Source organism: Saccostrea echinata, unplaced genomic scaffold, assembly GCF_033153115.1.
Source record: "Saccostrea echinata isolate AGI-Se365-2 ecotype Australia unplaced genomic scaffold, CSIRO_AGI_Sech_v1 ptg000051l, whole genome shotgun sequence".
Classification (NCBI taxonomy): Eukaryota; Metazoa; Mollusca; class Bivalvia; order Ostreida; family Ostreidae; genus Saccostrea; species Saccostrea echinata.
In genome coordinates this window covers 4,961,730-4,989,505 of record NW_026889800.1, presented here as the reverse complement: position 1 = coordinate 4,989,505, position 27,776 = coordinate 4,961,730, and the positions used below count along the sequence as shown (strand labels likewise).

General features: G+C 33.2%; 1 protein-coding gene across 6 annotated transcripts; it reads left to right on the top strand.

The window, feature by feature from the left end:
• The first annotated feature begins 2,016 nt into the window (after nucleotides 1-2,016).
• Nucleotides 2,017-25,380, top strand: LOC133203621 (uncharacterized). Of its 6 annotated transcripts, XM_061339391.1 has the most exons (21): nucleotides 2,017-2,800; nucleotides 6,249-6,335; nucleotides 7,471-7,551; nucleotides 7,761-7,851; nucleotides 8,426-8,659; nucleotides 9,082-9,246; nucleotides 9,628-9,739; nucleotides 10,053-10,187; nucleotides 10,445-10,552; nucleotides 10,811-10,920; nucleotides 12,940-13,157; nucleotides 13,546-13,593; nucleotides 14,381-14,555; nucleotides 14,783-15,070; nucleotides 15,362-15,563; nucleotides 15,820-15,962; nucleotides 16,944-17,117; nucleotides 17,546-17,602; nucleotides 18,530-18,589; nucleotides 19,768-19,813; nucleotides 23,542-23,629. In XM_061339391.1, the coding sequence occupies exons 1-21, from the start codon at nucleotides 2,035-2,037 to the stop codon at nucleotides 23,548-23,550; spliced, it is 3,309 nt and encodes a 1,102-aa protein (XP_061195375.1). In that variant the 5' UTR covers nucleotides 2,017-2,034; the 3' UTR covers nucleotides 23,551-23,629. The 6 variants fall into 6 exon arrangements, with proteins under 6 accessions (XP_061195375.1, XP_061195380.1, XP_061195376.1 ...); XM_061339396.1 differs by lacking the exon at nucleotides 18,530-18,589 and having other exon boundaries at nucleotides 23,542-23,639; XM_061339392.1 differs by lacking the exon at nucleotides 13,546-13,593.
• Nucleotides 25,381-27,776: the final 2,396 nt, after the last annotated feature.

The following is a 27,776-nucleotide window of genomic DNA, read 5'->3' as shown; positions in this document are numbered from 1 at the left end:
TTAAGTTTATTTTTGTAGCAAAATGATTTGAATTTCATCAATATTTGTTTCCAAATGTTGGAGTTACAGTCCCTGAAACATGATGATTTTGTTGTTATGTAGTTTTTGGCTATTTATTTTAAAAATTAATGAATAATGTTCAGCAAATAAAATTGATTAATATTTAAGTCTTATAAATATCTGAATGACCATTTTGGAATTACTAAACTGTCAAACTGTTGAAAGTACCAGTCAAATATTGGCTACAGTCAGGCTAGCAATATTAAATTCTGACTCTTAGGAGCCTCTTCTTACTTTATTTGTAAAATGTTTAACTTTACTGCAACCAGAAATGATCTCTAATTATAATTGGTAAACATCAGAGTTTGAAATACTGTATGCATTTCTTGCATTGTTGCACTTTTTGGGCGATATAATGGGAATCAATGCTATTAAAGACTGTTTATTGCAAACCAGCCTTTAACAATCCCAGAACAAATAAGATCAGATAGACAAGATCAATTATGATTTTAGCGAATTGCACAAAAAAATAGACCACTGTAACAAGTCCCTAGATCTACTATGTTACAAATTGCATTGTTATTGTTCTCAGTGAATCTCATTAATAATGAGACAAGTTGCTTTCTTTCACAAATATAGATTCATCATTTTTCAAGAGGTCCTTGTTTTGGGGAGATGGGGGTGTTCCTGAGTCATTTTTGGTTACTTTACTATAATAATTTGAAAAGGGGAAGCTGACAACCCCCCAATCTATATCCATGATTTTTTTTTTTATTTTTTTTTTTTTTGGTGAGTTAATTCAAATACCATGCTTTGATAGCAAAAGCAGATAAGGAAATATTTTAGTATTCTCCATAACATTTGAAGCATTTGAGCCATTTTCCAATATTACTGTTATATGGAGAGATTCAGATTGAATTCAAGTGACCTGGTCTTTTCCAAGAGATGATTTTAATATTTAACCTAAGAGGGGTTCAAATGTAAAAAAAAATATATATATATATTACAAAAGGAAATATATATATGACCTGATGGGCAAATGCAATGATACAATACCTCCACCCCACTGTTTTCCAAAGTTTGGGAGGGAATTGACAAAAGGTTTTTTTTTTGTATTTATTAAGTTCACCATGATACAAGCTTTAACATAAGTAGAGCGATCTCAACTTTGATTTTATTGATCGAAGGTTGAAGATATTTGGGCCTACACCTTATATATGAGCCCTAATGTACATATCCATTTAGAAAAAAAAATACATAGACCCTAACATGTTATTCTTCGCAGGTTAAACCCATTAGTCGAAAGAAATGTAAACATCTATTTTCAGTGAAATACATAAATCAATTAACAATTTACCATCACACACATTAAGTTAGTAAGCGATGGCTTTCGAACATGCTCCACATGCCAAGTGCTTCTACTTTCATTTTTGATGTGGGTTGCTAAGTTACGTGTCAACTTTCGGTGGCGCTAATAAACAAGATGGCTGACGGAAATAACAGGTACTGTGACACTTTTCATTTATTGACGGTTTATTGAAGTTGCTTATTAGGAAAAGTTGTTTAATTTATTTAGTATTATGGATATTTGATTGGGATACACACAAAACGTGTACTTGATCTTTTCCGAGGTTTTGATAACTTTTGTGAGATTGATGGTGTCTTGCACCGACGTGCTCGCTTGTGCTGTTATTGTATTTCACATGCTTGGTATTTATATTAGCACTTTTTGTACAATTTTCTAATTTATTTTATGCCAAACACAAGAGTTGGGATCATTTCTCACGTTGGTATAGTGAAAAGCATAGACGCTCGTTGCAAATTTTTAATCATTGAAATTCCTATACAGGCCCTAAATATTTTACTTTGCATTGCGCAGGATAAACGTTTTTTTTTCTCCTTTGTAGTCATTCTGTTAAGCACATCATTAACCGTTTATCTCGTTCATGTATTATTTAAGTATATTATTAATGTGAATTTTCATTGGTTTCCTTTTCATATTGCAGTATGAGGTGAGCCCCACACATCACAATAATGGGGAACGCTCAAAGTGAAGAAGATCGGCTTTTCTTCTTCCAACAGAACAGTGAGCAACCCTTAATTAAGAAACGTTATAGAAAGCTTCCAGAGGATCTGCCCGAGGGGCTCAAGTTTGCTCATCTTCACCCCAAAGTCGCTGCTCTGTATGCTCAGAAAGAGCGTGAAAGTCAACGTGCAGCTGAAAAAGATCCATTTGGGGATGGTCTAGGAAGTAAAAGTTTGTTGCCAAATATTAACCAAGCAGTGACCCATATTAAAAATAGACTTGACAGTGCATTGTCTAATGATGAAGACTCTCAGAGATTTTTATTTGAAGACACCAAGGCCCAAGCGATTTCGGTTTTGCAACAGTTGGCCAAGTATTTATATTTTTATGATGACATAGCTAGTCATGTGCCAAAGAGTTTAGAGTACCAGCTGATGAGTAATTGGAAAGACTTGACCAGTGACGTAATCATCGTACCTCGGGAATGGCAAACAACAGAAATCCGTGACCAGTATTTTAATTCCTTACGAGAAGCTCAAAGTGATGACGATAGTGACAATGAAATTAAAGGCGGAAAATCATCTGAAAAATTAGACACAAAGTCCAAAACCAAAAAACTCAACAAGCCACCTATTCCAGATATAATTGAGGATGAATTTCGTCCAGATAAACTTGCGAATCGACGCTCTGAGAGCAGAATGTCCACAGTGTCTATATCCAGAGGAAAGTTAGATGTCAAAGGGTTAAAGGGAGCACGGGAACATAGGGGCTCCAGTAAGTCAATATAAATATAGCTGCTGATATTATATACAGTCATATATATAAAGTAATTCTGCTATTAATTTAGGGAGTGGAACAATATTCAAAGGACAAATATATAATTAACAGTTTATCCAGAGTTGTGTAAATTTATTGTTGGTTTTATATATTGAACTAAACTTTATAAGTATTAACATTATGATATTTAAAACATGATCATTTTGGTAATTGACAATGGGGAAAAAACTGCACAGTACCAAAAAACTAAAAATTAAATTTTGAAATATACATGTATCTAACCTTTTTTTCTGTTCCATTGTTTATAATTGTTTTCTAGAATTTGGTAAAGAAAAAGAATATCATTTTCATGAATGATAAAACGGGAGTATAATTATGTAATATATATGGATTAAAATTGACTTTCTATCAAGAATCCCAAGGAGGGAAAAAAATCCTGCTGAATTATTAATGTGTATAGTATTGCTTTCCTTATCAAAAGGGATTAAAGTCTCAATATTTCCATGATTATATAATTTGGAGGCCAAGGTAGATTGATAAAGGATGTTTTCATGATTAGGATTATGGAAAATGTTTGTCAGTGGGTCGCTAGCATCGTACAATCCCCATGTAATCCCCTTCAATTGACAAGAACCTAATTTATGGATCCCTAGCATTACCATTTAAGCACTCTCTCCTGACTAATTTCAGGTGCTCTCACAGGTACAGTGGTGAATGCATGCTTTTGTAAACAAGTTTCACTTTTAATTTTTTATCCATATACAGTTGACTTTTCATATACATGGGGCACGCCTGGCCTTTTGAATATTTTTGTATCACTTTCACCTTTATTCCATTGAGACACTTTTTTTCTTGCAAAATGTGATCACAGCTTCTTCAAGTCTGGCTTTGTTGTATTTAGTATTTCAATCAATTTAATTAATGGCTTAAGTAATTCACTTTTGATTGCATTAATTTACTGCCAAGTCAAAGTCATGCTTGATTTTTTTCCCAGTCAATTCTAGAATCCTTCTTCAAACATTCAAAGAAGGGTCAATTTGAAAAGTATCTACTTTTAATACTGAAAAATTCTCGTACTGCATGATTATAGAAATTCAAGATCAAGTTCAAAGTTAGCTGTACAATATCATGTTCAAGGGGAAAATGGACTGAATTCATGCCTTATCAACTGAATACAGAATATATACACTCAACTGCAGAGTTTTTTGACATCTTTAAGTGTTTTATGTACTTTCTGGCATTTAGGAAGTAAATGCTGTGTTTTGGACGTGGAAGGTTACACTATGCAATGCTATGTATTGGACAAGGATAATGTTTTGCACACATATATTAATTGTTTTTGTTTCCCTATACATACTGGTATATAAAGAATGAATTCAGAATTCTTAAAGTCAATAATAACACAAAGGACAGGGAATCGAACTCGAAGAAAAATGATTAAAAACAGCCGCTGTAATGAGCTGAGGATTGGATCTGAAAAATGAGCACATCAATATGTAGTCAATAAATGGCATTACTTCATGACAAAAATGTTTAATAAAAAATCTTTAAGTTAAGGCATTTTCATAAATTTGAGCACTGAAATCTGAATGATTTGGGAAATTGCTTCACATCGTAGGAACTGTGTATGGATTTGTATCTAAAGCTGGTTCATATTAGATGATGGGGGTCCTTTGCCCCCGGAAGGTGACAAATTCTTACAAATAAGAGGTGTTTTTTTCCCCTTGGTTTTAGGATAATTTCATATAAGTTCTACATACATGTAAAAAAAAAAATTCAAACAATAATAAATTGTTCTGAATCTGTAAGTATTTATAAAATTGTAATGATATCTTTTATAGCAGTTTTCTTAATTACAAAAAATCTACAAAATTTTTACAGTTGAACAATGCAAAAATATCTTTAAACAACTGTAATTTACTGATTAAATTTTGGGAAGATAAACTTTAGGAATTGTACACTTCAACTGTCAGTTGGGTTTAAGCTCCGTAGGGACCTTATCATGGATCGTGCTAATGGTTGTTGGCAAATTCAGCAATTTTCTGATAAACTTCAATCATGAAATCTTGTTCATGTTTCATTGAACAATCATTACATGGCAATGTAGACGCTGATTGGAAAACTAATTTCTGAGGTATTGCTAAACAAACATGCACCACCATGCCAAAAACATCAACATGCAAATAATGCCAAATATTGATTTCCGTGTTATTAAAGACACTTTACTTTGTGGTTATAAGATTGACATTACTAATTAAAATGCAGACGTTACCAAACATGAAGAAATTAAATGTTATTTATGTTAAATTCCTGTTGGTAAATATTTTTATATAATTTTTGCCACTTTTCAATTGACTTTATCATAAAGCAATGTTGAGTTTGTTGCCATCCACAATTTTAATTTGTGGAAGCTGGTAATATATTAATCTTTGTAATGGATAGCAAATTTTTTAACACCTTAGTCTTTACATAGCTTTCTGCCATTGGACATCTAAAATCAGGGTAGTCGATCATGTTGTAGCACGAGGTATAACCATACCAATTGTCAGGCATTGTAAGTTTGAGTTATAGATAGGAACTGAAAGATTTTAATTTAAATTACTCCTTTGAGGCAGTGTTTGCACAACATTAATGATATCTGACGATTTTTAATGATTCTGAACCATTATATTCTCACTGTGATAAATGTTATTTTGACCACAGTTGTGATCAAATGGCTATCTGAATATCTGTGTATTCAACTATATTGCTGAGTACTTATCGACTGTAATTTAAATGAACAATGAATTTGCTCTTTTGTAAGTGTACTGTTGAGATCAAAGCTGTAGACACACGCCGTTTTAGGATTACTGCATGCTTTGAAATGGCAGGGGAATTTAATTTCAATTATTTAAGTCCTTAATTGCCAGTGTCCAAATATTTGAATGAAAGGTTTCACTAGAAGAGTAAGGCACAGAACGAATGAATCGGTCTTTGAAGTTCAATTGGGCTGTTAACAGATTAAAAGATATTGCTAGGTTTTAATACAGGCGGCTATAATATGAAATAGGCATCCAATATTTGTAAAATATTTTGATCATGATACAAGGCAATATGTGTTGTATTATTTTGGGAAAAATTATATATTAAATACTAAGATAGTATAGTATATACATATATCTATAGATTGCATGCATTAAAGTAATACTAGAATACAGAGCTATATTAATAAGACTAGCTGATATATATTGGTCTAAGATCAAGTATGCCAAGTTAATATATATCTCTTATGTTTTTCTAACATAATTATTCTCAAAATCTTTTTTTCACCATCTTATATTTCTTGGAAATTAATTTCAAGATTACAGAATATGCACAACTTTGAAATGTAGCTAGTATTTTCTTGATGGATTTCATTCAAACTTGGCATGCCTGTTCTATGCTTTTTTTCACCACTCTATAACAGTTCCAGGAGTTCGATCACCAAGCATGCGGAAGCAGACACACGATGACCTACTTTCCAGCTATGGGGAAACCCCCTCCGATCCCAGATGTGAGTTGTGAACACTGGTTTGTCCATTTCTGTCGTTCCTCCTCCCGCTGAACCCTCCCCTGTGATAATTATAAGATTATATGTTTAATTGTCAACCTCCAACAGTTAACAGCTAAACATGACATGCTAAATAACAAATCTGTATTTTTGAGAGTTATTTATCAGACTGTCTGTTATGCTTTATTTAATTAATTTGATCTCTGCATAATTTATTAATGTAAAAAAAAAATTAAATTTTCATAATTTCACACAATTAATTGCTGAATAATCTTCGCTTCTCTAATTTTTTCAACAGTAAAGACTTTCTACAGTATATTTAGAGGAAAGTAAACCCATTTAAGATATGTTGCTTGCATAGTACATGGCCATTATAATTGTGCAAGATTCTACACAAAGTTTAATGAGTTCAGATCGTTAACATTTGAATTAAAAATCTTTTATTTGCAGTGAACTTGTGACTTTTGCTGTAGGCTAGTATTTGAATTTTGAACCACATATATATTCAGGATTTTGTGCCAGAAAATTTCTTCTCTTTGTGAATAAAATAAACAATTTATTAAGCTATAATTTTAATGGTATAATTTCTTTTCTGTATTTCCCTCACTTGAAAATCCATTTAATCAAAAGACAGAGATGACAAACTTTTGTTCAAATCTTTCTACTATCAGACATGAATCATTGGAATCCAATAGCAATTGTTTAAATACTTAAATGAGGCTAAATATTCTTAGTAAATGTAATTTCCAGTCTTTTTGATATTTCATTTTTATTTTCAATTTAGATTTTTTTTTATTTAATTCAAATTTTCTCAGATGGGTTTCTAAGAAATGCGAACTATTCAAGTATGCTGTTTCAAAAAGTTTGATTTATATTCAATATTCTTTAATTTGATACAAATTTTACCATGATGCACAGATCTTTTTCTTAATTTTCTTTCTTTTTCATCTTTATAGAAAACATTTAACATACTAGTTTACTAATCTTTTTAAATTGCATGTTTTACATGTAATATGATTTTAAGTCCCTGAATTTGGGAAAACTTAAGCAATGCTTGTTTTTTAGAAGGTTAATAATACAAATCTGATATCATATTTGTACATAATTATATGACTGTATTTCATTTCTCTCACAACAGCCACAGCAATGACCAACCCATCCTTTGGACAGCAAGTTGTCATTAATTTTGCAATATCATCCAAACTTTGTCAGGAAAAAGGTATGCAATACATAAATGCCTTAAAGACTTATTAAACTTTCTTATAAAATAAATGTACAAAATAACAATTAGATATTAAAGGAAAAAGGGGAATTAATAAAATGGTATATAGAGATGATTAACCAATGTTTGAATAGATGTACATGATGTCATTGATTAAAGGCCACAAGAGGAATCATAAGAAATAAATTGGATTGATTTAAATTCAGGGTGGATCATTGAGAAAGGAAAACCAGAGGTGGAGCCACAGAAAATTTATGAAAGCTGCATTCAAATCCTTCGAGACTTCATGAAAAAAATGTGAGTACAAAATTAATGAGGGTATAGAAGAAAAACGTGATTGCACACAGTGTGTAATCAGGTTGATTGGGTTATATTGATTTTCTGATTTTCAAGATAGTATTGCAGTTTTTCCAATTTTAATGGCCTGACCACTGTACCAAGAGCAGTGAGAACGGTCAACATGGTCCAAGGGGTATAACTCTAATAACACTGCCAATGTTGAGAAATTATTTCAAAAATCTAAAATTCAAGGAAGAATTACAGAAAATGTATAATTAACACATGACTAAATTATGATTTAATTTACAAGACTAATTCAAGCAGACTGAACTGAGATGTTAAATTCAATATCACATGTATCTACATGTATATCTTTGACATATCCTTGCTGATTTTGAAAGATTGAATATGTCACTGTGTTTTCCATTGTTCCTTAATTGTCACAATTTTTAGGGACAGAATTTTTTCTATGTTTCAGAAGAAAATTCAACTAAGATAAAATTCAAAATTTTAAATGTGCTGTAATAGCACTCTATGTCACAGTAATTCACACTAGATGAGTTAGGGTCTGTCTATGCTTTTGTTTTTACAGAGAGACGGAACAGAAAGAGGACTCGGAGAGGGGTCATGATAAAGAGGTCACAGTACGTTACTATGGTGATTACAAAAAAGAAGTCCTACTTAAGTACCGCAAAACTCCTGCAAAACCTCAAATCAACCCCATTTTCAAAACAGGTAAACCTAGAATACCTCCTCTGCATGAAGAGCGCAATCAAGGGAAGAAACTCTTAGAAGCAACACATCAAGACGGAACCAGTGTTGTGTAGTATCCTTTCTCTGGTGTTTGTTCACTAAATGCTTCTACAATATACAACCATGACTGTACTGTACATTAAAATTGTTGAAATGATTGACCAAAATTATGGCCATAATGAATTGTTTCATTTATTTACCAGTATTTGCCTCTTGTGTTTGAAAAACAAATTATCCATATTTTTCGTAGATGAATGAAATACAATATCTACATTTTTGAAATCCTAGTAGCTATATATGGTATGAGTTAGGCGTATTCCACATGGGAGAGTTGATTTATTAGTGCACTATCATCTGATCTGCAGCTTGGTAGGAGGAGAAACCTTTGGTTTAGTAGAGAACTGAATTAGATTGATTTTTATTGTATAATTTCTTTTTATAGATAAGGACTTCTTTGAATTTTTAAACTAAATAACTTCCTTGACAGTGCTTTAGCTATCCTTCAGGTAGATCAGCCATTGTGTACTGCTCAGCAGGGGCGGAGCTTGGTCGCCCTGGTTACTATCTCCTTGCCTACGATGATACAAATGAGCACAGGATGCTTGCTTGTTTCACACCTTCTGGAAGAGGGGTGTGCTACTCCACCAATGGAAATATTAGGTAATTATAAGTGCTGCCTCTTTAATTAAAATGTCAATAATCCCGGTCCCTTCTCTTCCCACAGGATTTTTTTTTGTGGGGAGTGGATTTTTAACCAAGAAAAAAAAGTTAAAGAGGGGATTTATTTATCCAGACATCTCTTTTGTCTTGATAATTTTATCTGGAACTAAACCATGCAGATAAATGAAGAGCTCTATAGTATGTATTGAAAGCGTGATACCGATATATATGCCTCTTTCTTAAAATGATGTCTACACACCATGATAGGTATTAACTATTGTGAAGGGAAAAAGTTTGTATATAAACATTTAATGGGATTGTGGGCAAATTTCAGCTTCAGAATGATCACTCTAATGATATTGACATGTGATATGTTTTCAGGTTTTTGTCAACAGAAAAAGGGGGGCATTTATCAGAGCCAGATGGTACTATAGTTAGAAAATGGAAATGGCCCGTAAATAATGTCAAATTGACCACGCCTATTAATATACAAGTAAGTAAAGTGACTGTGTCTGTGTTAACATACATATTTGTATTTCAGTTCTTTAGCTCAAAGTATTTTTATACATTGATTAATTTGATATTTTTTGTCACATTGATACTGTACTCTAAGTCATACATGTATTTGAAACTTCACTGTTGAGCCAATAACATTTCCTGTAGGGAAAAAAAAGTATTCTATATTCTCAAACTTAACTTTGGAGAATAAGACCATGTATGTTCATCTCAGCATTCAGGGGGCCAAAACAATGCTAATCTTACATACATGTTTAGTTCGCTTATACCTGTGAATTATTCTGTTTCAGTTAAACAGTAACCTGGTGTTTCGATGTAACGGTCAGAGTTCAATGTCTCTGATGTTTAGTTGTCAGAAGGAGTTGGCCAGATTTAGTGTCAATCCTGTACCAGGGGCAATGGACTCCAAACCAGGGGATGAAAACGTATGTTGAACATGTATTAAAGAACTGAGCAACAAAATTTTTCAAAAGCAAAATGGGATTGGATCTTATTAGATACTGCATAATACAGATTCTGTAAAATTTCTATATATAACATAATTAACGTAAATTACCTTCAAAAAGTATTTCTCTTCCATGTTAGAAAAGGATTGTCTGATTAAAATTGGATACATATTATAGAAGATGTTTACAAGGAAACAGGTGGAACAAAGTGTAAGGTCTCTGACTTTTGTTTACAGGAGCAGCTTCTGATGACCTTTTCTTACTCCTCGAAGGCAGCACGAGACATGATGAGGCTGTTTGCCCCCAAACACAAGCATCGGTCCAAGAGACAACCAGCCAGAAAGGTTTGTACATAAGGGAACAGACTCCACAATAACTTTTGAACAGTATCAGATCAAGTCACATAGCTATACCAATACCTAAATATCAAGTGTCTTTAAGTTATTGATTTCATTGCTTTTGATCATATACTGCTACAATAATTGAATATTTATGCAAATTAAGTTGTTGAATTTTAATTCTTTGAAATGGCACAAAAAATTAACTTAACAACATATTGCCAGTCTTCACCTTGTCTATCTATAAAACTGTTTATCTTGCAGCAAAAGGGACACTTAGCAGAGATACAGAAGCTGTTAGTGGACTTTCCAGACAAGGCGCAGTATGAGCTGGAATCTGACAAAGAACTCGCCAGGCTTCAGAGGAAGGCTAGGTCAGAACAGAAAATAGACATGATAAACACAGGCCATCAAATCATGACGGAAAATAGTCAAGTAAAACACAGGCTTTAAAAGCTTGACAGAAAATATTGACAAGTAAACACAAGCCATCAAAGCATGCCAGAAAATAGACAAGTAAAACGCAAGCCATCAAAGCATGACAGAAAATAGACAAGTAAAACAGGTCATCAAAGCATGACAGAAAATAGACATGTAAAATACAGGCCATCAAAGCATGGCAGAAAATAGTCCAGTAAAACACAGGCCATCCAAGCATGACAGAAAATAGACAAATAAAACACAGGCCATCAAAGCATGACAGAAAATAGACAAATAAAACACAGGCCATCAAAGCATGACAGAAAATAGTCAAGTAAAACACAGGCCATCAAAGCATGGCAGAAAATAGACAAGTAAAACAGAGGACATCAAAGCATGACAGAAAATAGACAAGTAGAGCAGAGGACATCAAAGCATGACAGAAAATAGTCAAGTAAAACACAGGCCATCAAAGCATGGCAGAAAAAAGACAAGTAAAACAGAGGACATCAAAGCATGACAGAAAATAGACAAGTAAAACAGAGGACATCAAAGCATGGCAGAAAATAGACAAGTAAAACAGAGGACATCAAAGCATGACAGAAAATAGACAAATAAAACACAGGCCATCAAACCATGACAGAAATTAGACAAGTAAAACACAGGCCATCAAAGCATGACAGAAAATAGACAAGTAAAATACAGGCTATCAAACCATGACAGAAATTAGACAAGTAAAACAGAGGACATCAAAGCATGGTAGAAAATAGTCAAGTAAAACACAGGCTATCAAAGCATGACAGAAAATAGACAAGTAAAACACAGGCCATCAAAGCACAACAGAAAATAGACAAATAAAACACAGGCCATCAAAGCATGACAGAAAATAGACAAATAAAACACAGGCCATCAAAGCATGACAGAAAATAGTCAAATAAAACACAGGCCATCAAAGCATGGCAGAAAATAGACAAGTAAAACAGAGGACATCAAAGCATGACAGAAAATAGACAAGTAGAACAGAGGACATCAAAGCATGACAGAAAATAGACAAATAAAACACAGGCCATCAAAGCATGACAGAAAATAGTCAAGTAAAACAGAGGACATCAAAGCATGACAGAAAATAGACAAATAAAACACAGGCCATCAAAGCATGACAGAAAATAGTCAAGTAAAACAGAGGACATCAAAGCATGGCAGAAAATAGACAAATAAAACACAGGCCATCAAACCATGACAGAAAATAGACAAGTAAAACACAGGCCATCAAAGCCCAACAGAAAATAGACAAGTAAAATACAGGCTATCAAACCATGACAGAAATTAGACAAGTAAAACAGAGGACATCAAAGCATGGCAGAAAATAGTCAAGTAAAACACAGGCTATCAAAGCATGACAGAAAATAGACAAGTAAAACACAGGCCATCAAAGCCCAACAGAAAATAGACAAGTAAAACACAGGCCATCAAAGCATGACAGAAAATAGACAAGTAAAACACAGGCCATCAAAGCCCAACAGAAAATAGAAAAGTAAAATACAGGCCACCCAAGCATGTCAGAAATTAGACAAGTAAAATACAGGCCATCAAACCATGACAGAAATTAGACAAGTAAAACACAGGTCATCAAAGCACAACAAAAAATAGACAAGTAAAATACAGGTCACCCAAGCATGACGGAAAACAAACAAGTAAAATACAGGCCACCCAAGCATGTCAGAAAATAGACAAGTAAAACAATGGCCATTGAAGCATGACAGAATTAATCATTGACAATGTCACATAGAGCTTTTCCTATATCCCTGGCCTGGCATTGGCATAGAAATCCCATGGTCACACAGTCATCTATTCCATTGTTTTAAGACCAGTGAGCTAAAGATTTGCAGTTTTGCACCTAGGTGCCAAAATGATAGATGTAAACTACTTTGAAATGAACAAATAAATGTAGAATGTTTTTCATTGTGTTATAGGAACCTTGTTGATGATTGGCTGGAACATTACCGCTTGGCCATTGGACTAAAATCACCTCACATGATGAACGTCCGTGACTCTCCGGACTTCTCCACTCAAGCACGCAATATACAATCTGCTAAATTAACAGACAGCGGGCAGGCGGCCAGACTGAAGCATCTCGGCTTAGAGACATTGGTAGATTTAAAGAAACAGAGAACCCCCTCAGCACCTCTTGGTATGACCAAGTTTTTGTCGAAGATTAACTTTATATATTTATTGATTTTTACTTCACAATTGAATACAATTAGATTTGATGGAATTTTCAATAGAACTGCATATTACAAACACTTTTTTCCCTATAAACATGTACTTGCACTACCAAATTTTGCTATCACAGAATTTTTTAAAATCTTTTTTTCTAACCCTATAATCATCAAAACTTTATGTATTTGATTGTTAAAAAAATACACATATAGATACAAGCAACAGAATGCACTTTGTTAACAGCATATCTTAAAGATTCACATTTGTTATGATTTGTACTGCCCCCTATTTAGTGTTATATAAAATTCCCCACCAGTTCCTATAGAATTGTTACGAGCCTTTCTTGCATTTGTTCTCAGACCCCGTAGTCCATGACAACTCTGTGTTTGTCACTCAGTGTTCTAGTAGTAAGTAAATCTGTAGTCTTATCTCGGTAGTCCTCACTGTATCTCTTATCTCCAGTATATATATACATGTTCTCTATTTATATAAATCTTATTATTACTATAGGGGACTTCTTAGGTAATTTATTGCATGTTATTGTAGTAGATACATTCATTGTTGTATAATTTATTTACCATTAACATACAGTCATGTTTGTTTTCTTAATCATTGATCTTCATTAATTTTAGGTCAGGGTGATTGGTACCTTAATTAATTTAACTAAGCTAATCCTTTATTCAATGAAAATTTAATTGATTAAAGAGAAACATCTAGTAATGAGGGTTACAGGATAATTATTTGAACAGTTACTTTGGATGAGATGTACATTCTCAATTCATGATACTGGTTTCATCTCTCTGTTTCATATTAACCTTACTTCATTCCTGTTATTGCATGCACTGGTCCTCAGCCATTGGTTCATTATTTACACTGCATGTCTGATCATAATGTGCACAGTCAATCAACTATACACTGTTTTGTGGCTTTTTTAGATATAATCTGTAAACATTTTTATGTATGCATTATTTTTCAAGCACAATCTTCAGATTTTAATTATATTTTGTGAAATTTATAAAATCTGATAATAATATACAGGTACTTGAATATGTAAACTTGAACAAAATTTTTATAGTTAACCAACCATAATATAAGCAATTCAAAAATAAAATTTTGGGTTTAATTTCTGTAATGAAGTCAGTTTGATTTCATTTGAGTTTTTTTCAAAAGATGTAATGAAATCTTCCCTTACAGTGAAGGGCAGATCAGAAACTTCTAAATCATTAGATGTAGATACCTCAAAATCCAAAAAAGCTCAGAAGAGTGGGAACCAGAGTGCGGTTAAATTTGACGACAGTCCTCAAGATGGAGAAGAAGATGTGGAAACGGCCTCACCCACAGCAATGGCCATGTTTGAGAGGCTCTCGCAGTAAGTCAGTAGTAATATGACCTGGGGGGGATGCATCACTGACAGCAACTGCCATGTTTGAAAGTAAAAGGTTATGTTTGGAAAAAAGAGGGGGGGGCTGGGTGACAGCAGCCCCTCCCCATACTATGACTATGTTCCTGTCTAAGTCTAGTTCAGGTGGTACTTGTGTAGATGTTTAATGCATTGCATTTCTGTGGATGCATTTCTAAATGTTCATTGTATTGTAGTTCTGCGGGTAAACGATCTGCCAGAAGTAATGCTTCAGCTGTGTCCAGCGCCCCCTTGTCTCGTCAGCACACTGCCACATTCAGGTCTGAAACTTCAACCAATCTACAGTCCACTACCAAGATTCCCTGTCCAATCGCACTCCGCCAAAGGATTCTGGGATTGGACCAGCCCATGTGCCGCTGTAGCCGCCATTACATTCCCCAGATCATGGATATAGAATATGATGAATTTATTCAGAATGAGGCACCAGAGAGTCAGCTTCTTGTCATAGCTGTTATTTCATCAATGTAGGTTATAATTGACTTCTATCAATGTAGGTTATAATTGACTTCTATCAATGTGGGCTATTATTGACTTCTTAGGTTTTCTTGTTATAAGCTGACTTGGATTAAGTGTGAATGATCATGAAAATTTTTGTAATATCTATTCAATGATTTGTTTTATTTATTTAATCAGTGCGCTTATCTAATTAATGCTACAGTACCCAAGGACTTCTGTAAAAATATTTTTAAAAAAAGACAATTTTGTTAAGACCAATAAGTATGAAATTTTTAATGAAATGTAAACATTTCCCCCAGGTTCCCCCACACCAGTACTTCAGACCAGATGATAGAGGAGATATACTTATCTCAGAACCGGAACCGAACCAAGCCTTGTGTCCAGAGCCGGACAGACTTGTTCCGGATTTTCCAGTACGATATTAACACTGCATCGGAAGGTTCCGACCACACACAACCTTTGTTACTCACCAGGCATAATGTAGTACCGGGCATGTTTCTGGTGAGAATCTATAAAGAAATCTCCAGGATGAGTGTGAATTGTGAATGCTTTACTTGGTGGAAAAAATATGTACAAGTGAAAATAAATAAAAAGTTTTTGAAAGGAAGAAGAGTTTTAAAAATATATGTTATGATACATACAAGTTTGAAATCAATTTTGTGTGTATGTCTAGGTTGTATAAAGATGAACAAGAGAGATAACTCTTCATTTTGTGAGTGTAATGCTTCCTTATCTAATTTTCATTATGCCTTTTCAGATCTACTTGGGTGGAAAACTTTTATTTTGTGATCATATATTTAATGGCTATGGCAATGCCAGGAAGGATTTTAAGAAACAGCTGATGAAATCTAGAGTTCAAGCTCTGCAGGGGTTTTCTCTCCCTAAAGATTTCAAGTTTAGGTAGGTCACATTGAAATAAAAAAAATTTTAATGGTTAACTCTTTGCTTAACTATTTATTTAATAGGAGTAAAACTTCATAAAATGTGATTATTTTGTTGTAATGTATATATAATCATATAATCCAATGTATACAGAAAATTGAAATAATGATTGTTAACAAAAATGAGGGTGGTTATTGAGTACATGTTTGAAAATTTAACCATTTTTTATGTTTAATTTTTTTTTTTATGGATAGGTAGGAATACAGTGTTTTTTCTGTTTTGAAGTTGAGTGCCTTGTTGTTGTCCCTCCTGACTACAGTATTTTGTCTGTACTTTATTTTGATGTTGAATGCCCTATCGTAGACCCCCCCCCCCCATAATACATTGTTTTGCCTGTACATTATTTTGATGTTGAGTGCCCTATCCTGTGTTGTATCCCTTCCAGAATACAGTGTTTTGTCTATACATTATTTTGATGTTGAGTGCCCTGTTGTTGTCCCTCCGGAATACAGTGTTTTAATCTGTACATTATTTTGATGTTGAGTGCATTATCCTGTGTTGTTTCCTTTTCAGAATACAGCGTTTTGTCTATACTTTTTTTTTTTATGTTGAGTGCCCTGTTGGGGACCCTCCAAAATAATGTCTTTTTTTCCGTAGATTAGTTTAATTTTTGGGTGCCCTGTTGTAGCTCCTCCAGAATAGTGTTTTTCTGTGCATTTTTTTGATTTTTTGGGTGCCCTGTTGTAGCCCCTCCAGAATACAGTGTTTTTTTTTCTGTACATTATTTTGATTTTTGGGTGCCTTGTTGTGGTCCCTCCAGAATAGTGTTTTTTTCTGTGCATTATTTTGATTTTTTGGGTGCCCTGTTGTAGCCCCTCCAGAATACAGTGTTTTTTTTCCGTGCATTATTTTGATTTTTGGGTGCCCTGTTGTAGCCCCTCCAGAATACAGTGTTTTTTTTTCTGTGCATTATTTTGATTTTTGGGTGCCTTGTTGTAGCCCCTCCAGAGGTCGCAGTGGGATGAGGAGTGCCTGGGGAGGAGAGATTGGTGGTACAGGGGTTGATCACTACGGAAATCCAGGCACAGCTTTTGACGCTTCTCTAGTCCCATTATCCAGGTCACTCACGTCCCTTACTGATGACAAAAAAGAGGCTCCCATTGAATCTGTCAAGTGAGTAGCTCTGTTGATGTATAACTGATCATCATTATATAGACATCCCTGTCCAATTTCCTGGACTTTTATCTCTTAGAATTTAAACTATATTAAATATTCAAATCAACTTTATTTCATGCATGTACTTATAAAACAAAAAAAAGTCTCCTTTAAAAACAAAACATGCAATTATGCATTTCCTTTCCTCTTAGTATATCTCTTAATCAAAACTATGCTGATGTATTTAAGTAGATGGCTTTAATAAAAATTTCATTGCCAAGCTTTCAGAATGTAATTTACTTCTGAAGAATAACTTTCCACATGTAACAGTATTCACAATATATTTCAAATTCACCATTTAGTCAGTGTCATATGCAGCTACTACATGCTTATTATTTTCCACCTTTATATCAAAAGCTTCTTGATATACTGAATTGTTTCTGTAGGGAGATATACGTCAAAATAGGACCATTGCTAAATATGCAATCTTTAAACAGGAAAAGGTAACTCTTCATGTTTGGCTGGTTGTCTCCCTTTAGATGAATTATAAGGTGTTTGTGACCAGTTTCACAGAATCAGCCACAGAGTGAATATGTCCATTTGCACCCATGGAATTAATTTCTGCTTGTGATTTCATTAGTTCTCCTAAGTCTACTGGCCCATATGAGCTATTCTGATTGAAAAGTGCTGGCATCTGTCTGTCTTGAGGCATATGTTGTCTGTTGTGTGTAATCTTTAATCTTTAGAACCACTACTCCAATATCAGTCAAAATGTCAACTAAGTATTATTTAGAAAAGGAGATACCAATTCTTCAAATGAAGAACTGTGTCCTATTTCAAGGGGAGATAATTAGCAATTAGGAAAAATATTGTCGATTGCTCAAAAGATGATCATTTAAAGAATGTTTTTGGCAAGAAGATAGATGTATATAAAAGCTTCTTAAGCTTATAAAGAGTGAATTTATGCATTCAAATCTTTTCTTAAGACTAGGGAGGGGCTGCAGTAGGGAATCAAAGTTTTACACAGGAATATAAGGGGAATTTTTTAAAATTTTCTCAAAAACTGCATATCAACAGTGTGTCAAATCAATATGAAAGCATTCACATGTAGTATAACTTTTATCTATACATATATACTCTTGGTGGTAGGATGGGGACACAATGGGGTGTGAAATAGGTTTATTGTGAGAGAAATTTGACTGGATGGTCATTGTGGCCTCATATGATACATGGAGATCTTATCAAAATAAACGAATGTCCCTTACACAAGCAGAGATTAGTTTGTTTTCTCTATGTTAGCATGTCATTTCAAAGTGCTTTACTCTCTTTGCTTAATCTGTTATAATGTACGTGTTGAAAAAAAAAGGTGTATATACCTCATATCTTGTTTAAAAATAGAACTGACTTTTTGGTTATAATTCTTATCTTAGATTTCGTCATAGTAATAGACGACGACAAAAACTAGCATATCGAAGTTCAGAAAGTATTATGTAAGGCATACAATGGTTTAATACATTGTTTAACATTATTGTCATGGAAGAGGGAATTTTTAAAGTTTCACAGAGTAGACTGTTTTATTTTATTATTAACACGGTAATGGTATCAAGGTTTATTTTCTGACTAGTATATCGTGTGGAACCTGCTTTTTGACATCCTATGATTTTAAGCTAGGTATAGGGAGTAGAGAAATAGATGTTAGACTTTTTTAAAGTTGAATTTAAAGAATTAATCATTTATCTTGAACTTGGTTTATATCTTGCATTATTTTTAGTTCATATTTAAATCAACATGTAATTTCACATCAAAATCTAGAGCTTTTTGTTGATACACAGATGAAATCAAAATTTGTCATTAGAATGAATGTGTGCATGCATGTTCACATTACATTATATAAATTAAACAAGAAATTGGTTGTGGAATGTTGTTGAAACTAACAAAGCATGGTTTTTTTGTGCCTAAAGTGATATTTTGATCCCCATATGTTGCGGGTTTGTGTGCTTGGGAACCTGACTGAGAGTGGAAACGTTATGATAAGTTGGTTTGTTATCTAACTCTTGATATTACAGGGGATAAATGATGGCAATTTTATATCCTATTTCTTGTGTGTTAATTATACTCTTTCTGATACATATATTTGTGTTATAAATTATTTCTTTGTAACTCTCAACAAATTATCATTTTATTCTGAAGTGTCAAATTATAGTTTTCTGGTAGAATTATTGTTGTATTTTTTAAAATTATAAAATGCTAGTTAAAATTCATAGATAGCTTTTAATGAAGTAGAGCTTTATTTACTTTTAATGACCAAATTACAAACATAATTATAGTTATAATCAGTTGTAGAGTTTTAAATTGAGTAAACTGACTACGTAATTGTACCACTGCCAACTACAAATTAAATAATGTAGATTTTATGTCAATCTGTAAATACATGGAGATCTATATTGCATGCAAAAAGTTAAGTAGATGCTCTTATAATGGGAATGTTTCAAAATATAATATATGCACGAGAATTATAATACTATTCTGGAATAATTTCTACTGATGTCATTTTAAGTTGACACAGCATGTTATAATAAATAAACACAATAGAACTAGTCCAGATTAATTTGTAATGCTGAAACGGAATGCCGCCATTAGATCTAATATGACTAACTTTTTAATGCAGACTGACCAGACATCGCCCCTACGTCCCGTCTTACATAGAATTACAGGTAATTAACTGATGTGTCTTTATATCTATCTTTGACATTATCACTGTATTTCACTGGTGTGGGGGTTAATGCATGTTGTTTCTGGTTCCTTTTTGGTCATCATTTTCTATAAATGATATGATATATAGTTCATTTAAATGACTTCCAAGTTAGATTGATTCCATTGAGTAAAATTTTTTTTTTTTCAAGAAAAAACTACTCACTAGTATTTAATTATTTTTTATAGCAATTTAAGAAAAACTGCACACATAGGTGTGTACAATTTACAAACAATTAAGTTTCAGTGACTAAATAGATGCCCAAATACACAAACACACATATCAAGATTAAAACTGACAAACGTAAAATTATGGAAATATTTTGGGTTCTACTTGTCCAAAGTTTCATCACGTCTTCATTGGTTTAAGACGTCTTCTGCATTTACATCAGTGAGAAATTTTGTTCTGTGTGTAAACTTGCTTAACTTTTCTGTCGTAAAAGCACAAACTCTTCTGCATGAAAGTCAAATCTTCTGGAAAGAAAATTTTGGAAAACATCGGCTTTGGGTTGGCTGGTCTGTAGAACAAATACTTGGAACACATCAAGATCTATTGATATTCAGCATAAATTAGGAGCCAAAGTACCGTAGATTTAATGTTGCTGACATATTTATACTTCCAAACTTTCATCCAGCAGTTTTTCTGCTCAAAAATTGTGTTATATTCAGTAAGTTACTCCTTTCTAGGTGGAAATAAAGGCTAAAGAAGAAAAATTATAGCTGGTATAAAGCATTTTTGGTGACTGGATAACAATAGCTGACACATGCAGTGTATGAGGAATTTTTACATGTCTTTAAAATCAGTTCCTTTTTTCATTCTTTCCTAAATTAAATGTCATTGCATACAGACTTTGTATACCTACCCGTACTTTCTAAACATCTACAATTTTAGTTAGAATAGAGTTACCTGAATATACTCTGTGTTTGACTTGATTAAAACAATGAAATAATTACCCATTCATCACAGGATCAAGAGATTCACCCACAGATTTTTAATTCACAATTTTTTTGAAATTTTAGGAGAAATCAAATGTCCAGAGCTTTATATATGATTGTTTATAGTATCACACTATCACCTCATGTGACAGGCACAAGAGTTTTGCAGAAGCTGATTTTCACAGAATTATAAGCACGGTGTAGTCGTCACATTGTCTCTAATTATCTTCCAAGTTTGCAGACTTGAATTTGTAAAGACCAAAAAAAATCAATGGTGACTGACTCATTCAGGAAAAAACTGCTCCATATTGGCTGGGAACTGACAAGTTTATGCATCTATATCCATGTATGATCCATCCTTTTGGATGTAATTGGCTCAGTATCTCAATATATTCCCATGAAGGCAAGAATTTATCTTGAAACGGATGAGGATTTCATGGTATAATCAGAATGTTAAAGAAAAATCTTTATATTGATCGGCTATCTATAATCTTACAACAAATATTACTCATTAAACAATGCAAGCCATATACAATGTTCAGCTCCCTAATAATTGCTTCATACAAAAGGAGGAAGATTTTAATATTTTGTGGATTTTTCTGTTCCATTGAAGGGTTCACTTAATTTATTGTTATTTCATTGATCGCTCATTTTAAAATGATGGAACGTTCATAACTCAAAGCATTAATTTTGTGATTTCGGATTTTCCAAGAAATGCATCTTGGAGACTGTTTATTGTAATTACACTTAAGTACTTAGAGTGTAAATGTAGCATTGACATTTGATGAAGAAATATGCAGGATTACAATATAAAATTTACACATTTTTGGAGAAGTTTGCTGACTTCATTCATAAAATATTGATGAAGATGTACATGTTCATATCCATAGACTGAAAATGCCATTGAAAACAATACATATGTAGCTTAAGGGATGTAACCAGTAAATTTTTGTCAAATGATTTATGTTAAGAATTAACAAAAATAGCATTGATTTTGGTCTAAAAATTGTAAATGATTTCAAAAATATAATAACGGTAAGTTAAATTCAACAAGAACAGAAAACAAGACTCATTTGGACAAAATATGTGTTAGTATCGTGACTGTGATGTCAAAAATTTGACAGCTAGGTGTCTTTAAATGATCAAAACTAAAAAAAAATTTTACATTTAGTTTTCTGTTGAAGAAAGCGGAGAGTGCATATATCAGACATAAAGACTTTCATATGTAGCATGCAAAAGCACTTATTTTCTGACGTCAAATTACCCATTGTAAAGTATTTTTTTAGCTCACCTCGACAAAGTTGAGATGCATGAGTTTATGCTATACCCATAGTGTCGGGATCAGCATCCCAGTTAAAGTTTTTATGAGCAAGTCCATTCTCCATAACTATAAGCCCTACCTGGACCAAACTTGCATAGATAATGCATTTAGGAGTGCACACTGTATTTACCAGATGTGCTTTGGATGGTGGATATGACCTTCATTTTCTGGATGAATAACCAGGTTTCAGTTTATGGAGCAGGTTCATTTCATGCCCTCCTTTGTCTTGCATGGATGATTCATCTAGGGATGCACACTACCAGACTTGCTTCAGATGCTGGATCTGAGCTACATTTTTCAGATGACTAAATAGGTTAAAGATTTTGGAGCAGGACCATTCCCAAGTAACTATAAGCCAACTTGGACCAAACTTGCAAAGACAAAGCATCTAGGAACGCATAATAACTAGACTGGTTTCAGATGCTGGATCTGACCTACATTTTCCAGATAAATGAACAGGTAACAATTTTTGAGCTGTTCCATTCCCAGGTAACTATAAGACCTACTGTGACCGTACTTGCATTGATTATGCACAGTACTAGATATGCTTTGGAAGCAGGATCTGACCTACATTTGCAGGATTATTGTACAGTTGAAGCTGTTGAAGCAGGTTCAAGTATCTGTAGATCCTACTTGTACCAAACTTGTGTAGGTATGGTATCTAGGGATGTACATTACCAGAACGTTTGTTTGAAGTGAGACTCGGACTTACTCAAAGGTAACATTTATCGAGGTGAGCTTGTATCTCTCATTACCTATTTTTTTTTAAAGCTGGACACATTTTTTTTTCTGTGTGTAAATAAGAATTTTCTGTTTCCTAAGGGGTCAGATGATAACCAGCTGGATTCCGATGGTACTGTGTGTTAAAGAGTGATCTCTAGCACTGTACATCAAGTCTTATTTCATACAAAAAAGCAAAAAAGTGTCTCGATACAAAAAAATGTATATGTAAAATATCTGGTATTAATTAAATATATATACCGGTAATAGTCCACAGTAAAAGTCAGTGGCACATTGAACAATGAAGTAAACCTTGATGTACAGTGATTTCACAGAGGTTATATGGATTGAATGTATACTGGTTTGATTTTTCTACCTGAATGCAAGGATTACATGTCACAGAACTTTGTATTAACCAGACATTATTTCTGATTCTACACATTTTGTTATGCTGTTTATCCCACTTGTTCACAAGTATGAGTGATTGGATGGTGGATCCCAGAATTTCTATGTAACTGTTCATTGTTAATTTTGATCACACTGCATGAGCACAATTTTTACACATTGTCACTCGATTGAATTTTTCATGTTTTTTTTCTCAATTTTTATTAATTCAAAAATGTTTAATTTATTAAGTACATCAGGGATGTATATTCTACAATCCTGAATACATATATTGGCTATATTTTTAAGTATCTGTATTTTCTTTTTCAGAAGAGTTGATACCAGCGTAGTCCCCCATGTTTCCATTCCTTTGGAATTCCGAGAATTAGATCCTCGTAGAAATCTCTCAGCTCCTGGAAGGAGGTTAATTCAGGGCTCTGTAACATGAGAGTCATGTGACCTTAGAAGCTAAATAAACCGCTTAGATATATTGAGATATATTGTTTCTGTAATTCAAAGCATTGCAAACTTTCATGTTTTGACAGATTTTCTTGTCAAGTTTGTTTACTAATGTGATGCAATTGTTGGATGATAAATTGTGTAAAATATTAAAAAGATGTGATTATTTATTGATTTTTGTGATATGTGTACACTTTTTTTTAATAGGTATGGCATAATTCTGTGATAAAGATTCAGTTATATAGTCTTGAATTGCATTTATTGTTTTATTTGATGTGGGTAATTTATTGATTATGCCTGGTGTTTACATCTGGTTGTGATATTACTGTAGACGTTTAAGCACATTATCTAGTTTGGGTTTATATAGGAACTAGAAGGGCTATCATTTTTTTTTCTGGAGATGTAATCCTCAGATCAGATATTTTACACGTCACTGCTTCCAGTTTTTGTTTTGCTCAGACTAGGATTTTTTTTTTTTGACTTTGTTGCTGGTGTTAGTCAAAGAGAAATATTATCTCAGTTCTTCTTCATTACTGTGTAATGTTACATCAATCACTGAAAAAAAAAGTTATTGACTGTCATTTCCTGTGTGCTGAGACCTGAAAAAGAGTCACATTTTGAATGGATGAATGCTTGACATGTACATTCAATTTGAAGAAAATGAGTGGGTTTTTTTTCTTAACTGATATTACTTGGTGCTTTGTGTTTGTGACTACAATATGTTGTTTATTTTCATGCCAAGCATTTTCATTTGACCTTATTTTTCACAAATGTACAGAATGTAGAGGTCAAAAACATCAGTGTTTCCTCATTGACTATTTTTAAACTCTGTTCACCATTGTGATGTCATTGATCATTGTGCAATTTGTAAATTCTCTGTCAAAGCAAAAGTATATTGTCTGCTAAAGCAAAATCTAGACATTAAGCCATTGTCCTTCTATGCACATTGTTGTAAAATTTCATTGTAATGTCTGTTTCAAACTTTGGGTGTGTACATTTTCCCCATTTCAATGTCAAAGCAAAAGTATATTGTCTGCTAAAGCAAAATCTAGACATTAAGCCATTGTCCTTCTATGCACATTGTTCTGTTGTAAAATTTCATTGTAATGTTTGTTTCAAACTTTGGGTATGTACATTTTCCCCATTTCAATGTCAAACCTTAATTGTTATGCCCTCAGTATCCCCCACCCCAATGTCCCACTGTTTTATCGGGTGTGCCTTATGTTTACACAGAACATTCAGAGCATTATTTTTACTACAGCAAGCCTATTTTTTCTACCAGTATTTTTTCACCCCACCCACCCCTAGTGCCTTAGTCCCTCAAATAAAGTAACTAAAAAAACTTGATTTGATGCCCCTGAGAGTTTGTATTGTGACTAAAAAAAAATAAATCAGTATGGATACTGCATTTTCACTTATTAAGGTTCACTGACCCTTTTATAAGAGAGATAACTCACAGGTATTAATGATTACTATTCCTTTAAAAAAGAAAAGGCAAGTTAAAAAGTGAAATTTTGCACCACAAGATATGCTTAAGTTTTAAAATCAAAACTTTGTGTGAGCGTATCAATAGAGGGGTTAAGAACCTATAAATTATCAGTAATGTTCCATTATTTCAGTGTTACATGTAGCAGAAATGTCATAGAAATTATTTTTCCATTCTTTGAATTTTTTCCATGTGTATACAATGGGTTTAGAAAGACCCTACTTCAGGATAGGTAAATTTATTTACATTAAAATTAAGTGGAATGAAAATAACTTTGTTTTCTATTTCTGTGCAAGCACTGGAGTCATTGAATTTACTCAGAAAGGAAGAGTGTCATCTTTTGTGAGGTGTATATCTTCTTGGTAAATGTCAAATTATGTGCAACATAGAAATTGTAAAATAGAGGTCTGTTATAATTCAAGGTTTTCATCCGAAATTGGGATGTTATGATGACATGGAACTTTTGCATGTTTCAAAATTTCTATGGGACCTCATTCAATTTAAGGAAGCTCTAAATGCTGCTCACTGAAGAGTACTAATATGTAGTTAGAGTACTCTGCCCTTTGATGTAAAATGAAATAATAGTTACAGTAAATGACACATTTTGAAATAGATGAAAGTATTCTTAAGATTATTTGTAAGGCCAAGATAAAGATTGAAGACAATTATTTTCATGTATTTCACCATATTTACGTTATGAACTTCGAGTTTGACATACTTTTGAAAAAAAAATAACCTTGCTCATAACTTCTGAACGGTTGGTGCAAGGACTTTCATATTTCTCATTTATATTCCTTGAATCAAGACCTTTTTAAGGTACCAATTGAAAATTTGTTAAGCTCACCTCAACGAAGTTGGGGGAGCTTATGTTAAGCCATCGGCATCCCTGATTAAATTTTTTGGAGCAGATTTCTTTTTAAATACTTCTGTGCCCTAAATTGATCAGAGATGCATGGGTGATACTTCTGGTATGTTTCATTGTACATGTACCAGTCAAGGTTTCAGATGCAGTAATTTCAGCTAAAGAATGACCAGGTTAATGTTTTGGGAGCAGGTTAAAGTTTTTGGAGCAGGTCTCATTTCCAAGTTACTATAAGCCCATTTTGTGGACCACACTTGCGTGGATGATGCATCTAGGGATGGACACTACCACACTTGCTTTGGATGTTGGATCTGATTTACATTTTCCAGAAGAGTGACCAGGTTAAAGTTGTTGAAGCAGGTCTTATTTCCAAGTAACTATAAGCCCTATATTGACCAAACTTGGATGTATGATACATCTACAGTTTCTACACAATACCAGGCTTGCTTTGGATGCTGGATCTGACCTACATTTTCCGAATGAGTGACCAGGTTAAAGTTTTTGAAGCAGGTCTTACTTCCAAGTAACTATAAGGCCTATCTAAACCAAACTTACCTGGATGATGCATCAAGAAATGAACACTCTAAAATTTGCTTCAGATAATGCATTTGACTTACATTTTGGATGGGTGACTAGTTTAAAGTTTTTAGATAAGTCCATTCCCAAGTAACTGCAAGCCCTATCACACCAAAATTGCATAAATGTTGCATCTAGGGATGTACACTACTAGACTATTAGTTTAGTGTGAGACTTTGCCTTACTTAGAGATAACATTCGTTTAGGTGGGCTCTGTAATCTCTGATTACCTTTTTTTTTTAACCTCTGGACCTTGACCTCGGAGTTTGACCTTCATTTGAAAAACTTCAACCTTGCCCTTAACTTTTGAACGATTGGTACTAAAGCTTTTATGCTTCAAATATGTATTCCTTGTGACAAGACCTTTCCTTTGGTACTAATATTTTTTACCTCGTTATCTTGTCCTTGGAGTTTGACCCACTTAAAAAAAAACTTTAACATTGGCCATGAGTTGCAATACGAGGGCATCAGTGTTACGCAAACAAATCTTATTTTTTATTACTAAATCTATTTCCACATCACTTCATCAGAACAAAAAAAAAAGGTATAAGCTAATTTCTATTTTATAAGTTGTTTTCGAAATATTAAAAAAATATTGATTGGGAATAATAAAGATAATTACTTTTGAATAGGGTTAATCAATGTTATTAAATGTTATATAAGATTATTCTACCGACAAAGGGTTGTCGGTCTGTTTTGCGACTCCGAAAATTATTCAAGCTTTTCCGAAGAAAAAAAAAATCTTCTTTTTCAAATAATTGTCCGAAATATTTTCTGTAATTTTGAGTTGCTGAAAATTTCACACATATATATAACTGTACTTAGAACTCCAGCGTAGAAAAAAATAATAATACAATCTCCTTCGATTGCATGCAAGTTAAAATCTGGTCTTATTAATTGTTTGTAAAGGGGGAGGAGATGGCACATGATTTATATATCCTTTTAGCCCCGAGTTTGAGTATTGCCGTGTTCTGCACCATAACCTTTTATTCATGGTGTTGTGATTATTATATCTTTTCATTGAAGATTTTGTTTATGAAGTCTAATGATCGAAGAACAAAGCAACCTGGATATTCATATTTATATATTTTTGTTGAAGAATTTTGGGAAAAACCCTTACTTGTATCATCATCTCAAGCCACATTGGCTATATATATATATATATATATATATATATATATA